General features: G+C 32.8%; 1 protein-coding gene across 2 annotated transcripts; it reads left to right on the forward strand.

Moving 5' to 3' along the window:
* The first annotated feature begins 518 nt into the window (after positions 1-518).
* LOC141671431 (REF/SRPP-like protein At3g05500) lies at positions 519-3227 on the forward strand. 2 transcript variants are annotated; one of them, XM_074477680.1, is made up of 4 exons: positions 519-653; positions 790-849; positions 1665-1889; positions 2646-3227. In XM_074477680.1, the coding sequence occupies exons 2-4, from the start codon at positions 817-819 to the stop codon at positions 3132-3134; spliced, it is 747 nt and encodes a 248-aa protein (XP_074333781.1). In that variant the 5' UTR covers positions 519-653; positions 790-816; the 3' UTR covers positions 3135-3227. The 2 variants fall into 2 exon arrangements, with proteins under 2 accessions (XP_074333781.1, XP_074333779.1); XM_074477678.1 differs by lacking the exon at positions 519-653 and having other exon boundaries at positions 668-849.
* Positions 3228-3462: the final 235 nt, after the last annotated feature.

A 3462-nucleotide genomic window follows, 5' to 3' on the forward strand; every position in this document is an offset into this window, starting at 1 on the left:
AAAATCCATGAATTTCTAGATAACACCAATCTTAATGAATATTTAAAAATCTAAATTAGATATTACGAATTTTTTATGAACTTTTTAAAATTTAAATTGAATATTCCAAATTTTAAAATACTTTTTTTAATTTGTATTGAATACCATAAGATTTTAAAAAAAATTAGAACTTAAAATAAATAGTCTATTTTTAAAATTAAATTTTTTAAAATTCCAATTAAATATTTTGTATACTCCCCCGTCCCAATTTATCTGTCTTGTTTTACTTTTTATGGTCAAATTGACCCAATTTTGACCGAATTTCATATAGTATAATATTAAAAATACTTACAAAATTTATATCATTATAAAGTATGTTTAATCTACTTTTATATGTATATTTTAATTTTTCAAAGTAATGAAAGTATGAGTTTTTATTTTACGGTCAAAATTGAGTCAATTTGACCATCAAAAATTAAACAAGACAGATAAATTGGGATGTAGGAATATATCACAATCCGACTATGCATCGTTGACGCGCCTACTAGAAACTTCCAACCCTTGGTCATTAAGTATTCAACAAGAACTTAACCGACCTCAACGTTCTTCCACACGGTTACTCCCTTTCTCGAGATCCGTGCCGGATATCTACACAATACCTGCCTATATATAAGGTTCCGTCTTTTCTATCTTTATCTTTAAATATACACAAACAATTCATCATTTTCTTATCTGTTCTCTCTCTCTACATATAGAAACGTTAAACCTCGTGCACTCTTAGCAATTCACTTTTATTAATTTTCGATTCAGATTTCAATTCGTTGAAGCTTTGCGATCATGGCTGAAATCAATGACTCAAATCAACAGAAGGTACTATACTTGTACATAATATTTATATTTCTTGAATTTATTGATTAATTAGGGTTTTAATTTTGTGATCGATTCTTTAGTTTTTTTAATTGATTTATTTATTGCTTTTATACATGATTATTTGAGATGATTTCAGGATTAGAGATTGTATATACAGCTTAAGCTTAGTTTTGTAAGTAATTAACTATTGAGGTGAATGTTGTGTTTATGTAATTTACATTTTAATTATGTAATTGAGTACACGTTATTCTTGAAGAAATTGTTATGAATGATATTTGATAGTTAAGTTCTTCATTTCAATAAACTGAACTCGGGAATTCGATTGAGTGTTTCTGTAGCTGTGTACCGTACAGGAGTTTAACATGGGTTTGGAATTAATTAATCGTGTGGGAACAATTAGTATAAATAACATTCACAGCGGTTATCTGTATTGTGTATGTGTGACGTTTGCGTGATGGAGTAAATGTCATGTGCTATCCGTGTTGTGGTATTTGTATTGACAATTTTCTAGAAAGATTATCGTAAAGTTAATTGGTTCCTATATTGGACTCTTGTAAGTTGTAAGCTTGTCAATCCTGAAAAAGTATCTGTTTGGCAATTTTTCAGAACATACATGCTATATATAATTTTCGACATCGGTTTTTATCCTCTTTTGTTGCTAAATCCACAGTAGAAGTGGCATCCCAAAGAGTGCATATTATAGGAATGTTTGTAGTTTGTACATAAATGCCAGTCTTCATTGATAGATAAGATAATATTATACATTATTTCATAGTTTTCAGTAGACTGATTTGTAAAATGTTTGTGTGTTGAAGGTTCAAACCGAAGAAGAGAAGCTAAAGTACCTCGAGTTTGTTCAAGTTGCAGCACTCCACACTGTCCTGTATGCATTAAAAGCATATAGTTACGCAAAAGAAAATTCTGGACCCCTGAAGCATGGTGTTCAAACTGTTGAGGGTACTGTCAAGACTGTTGTTGCTCCTGTCTATGATAAGTACCATGATGTTCCCAGTGAGCTCCTGAAGTTGGTTGACAGCAAGGTTAGTCATGCTCCTATGTTCTTTAAAAGAATTTCTGGTATATTTGTTTACAGGCTTTCTTTAATTACCATTTAGAATGCCAGAGATCTGTGGACCACTTTTGTATATCGTAGTAATGTACTTCTTCCGTCCTTTTCAATTGTTTACATTTTTTAGAGAGCGTCAGACACGCATTTTAAGGTGCATATAAAGTATAGTTTTGTAAAAAAAAATTACAATTTTATTTTTCTGAATAAAAATTAAAACATTCAACTTTTATTCAGAAAAAGAAAATTGTAAAAATAAGTTACATAACTATAATTTTTATGCACCTTAAAATATGTGCCGGACACTTCCTCAAAAATGTAAACAATTGTAAGGGACTGAGGGAGTAGTTAATAGTAGTAATGTAGTTAATAGTTACCCTTGACTTTCTTCAATTTAAGATTGGATTGAAAGAAATTACCAAATTAAGATTCTGAATTTGTAATGAATTATGAGTAACATGTATATTTCCTAAAATCTTAGAAATTTGTCTTACTGTTCACTATTTGCAGTCATATTTTTTTAAAATATCCTTTGTTGTTTCTTTTACTTTGTTTGTATTAGTGCTGGAACATATTATCTGTCTGTTCAATTCGTAAAGATGAATGAATCTGTTTAATTAATTGCCTGGTCAGATGTGCACACATAACATCTCCGTCTTTCTCTTTGCAATTTTGTTTCGCTCCCGAGTCTCCCATGTCAATACTCAATATCTTTGATTTGTATTTGCAGGTTGATGAATCTGTTCACAAGTTGGACAGTCGTGTTCCCCCTGTTGTGAAACAGCTATCAAGCCGTGCCTTATCTGCTGCTCAGAATGCTCCTGCTACCGCTCGGGCTGTGGTTTCTGAAGTAAAGAATGTTAACCTGGTGGATACTGCCTCTGGACTTGCCAAAACTGCATATGCTAAGTATGAGCCTGCTGCCAAAGGGATCTATCTGAAGTATGAGCCAGTGGCTGAGCAGTACGCAGCCTCAACTTGGCACTCGCTCAATCAGCTCCCTCTCTTTCCTAGGGTGGCTCAAGTTGTTGTACCAACTGCAGCTTACTGCTCTGAGAAGTACAACGAGACTGTCCAGCGCACAGCAAAGCAAGGCTACAAGGTGTCTTCCTATCTCCCGTTGGTACCCACTGAGAAGATTGCCAAAGTGTTTAGTGGAAGCAATGCAAAAGCTGAGATTGTTGATACCAGTGTAGGAGCTGGAGTTGTAGCAAATTAAAAATTTATCGTTTGGCAACCCAGTGGTGGATGTTTATTATTATTGAGTGAATATTACTTTGTGTGTGATTAATTACATTGGCTTTTAGTTGGATGTTTTTCTATCTGCTTACTATCATGGATCGTGCATTTCCTAACTGATTGCTGCTCTCTCTTATTTTTTGATTGATGCCACGGGTATGTTTAATGTGTTGCTTCAAAATCATATCCAGATTTACCGAATGTTCAAAATCATATTCAGATTTACCGAGATAATTTGGAAGCAAGGTCATCTTAAGTTCCTGATACTTACAAAACTGCTTTCATAATCAAGTTCTTCAATGTTCAGA

The sequence above is a fragment of the Apium graveolens genome, chromosome 7, assembly GCF_009905375.1.
Source record: "Apium graveolens cultivar Ventura chromosome 7, ASM990537v1, whole genome shotgun sequence".
In the NCBI taxonomy this organism is placed as follows: Eukaryota; Viridiplantae; Streptophyta; class Magnoliopsida; order Apiales; family Apiaceae; genus Apium; species Apium graveolens.

Coding starts and splice junctions, on each gene's coding strand:
- LOC141671431 (XM_074477680.1), top strand. CDS start 817: ATGGCTGAAATCAATGACTCAAATCAACAGAAG. Junction 850..1,664: donor ATGACTCAAATCAACAGAAG/GTACTATACTTG, acceptor TGTGTGTTGAAG/GTTCAAACCGAAGAAGAGAA. Junction 1,890..2,645: donor TGAAGTTGGTTGACAGCAAG/GTTAGTCATGCT, acceptor TTGTATTTGCAG/GTTGATGAATCTGTTCACAA.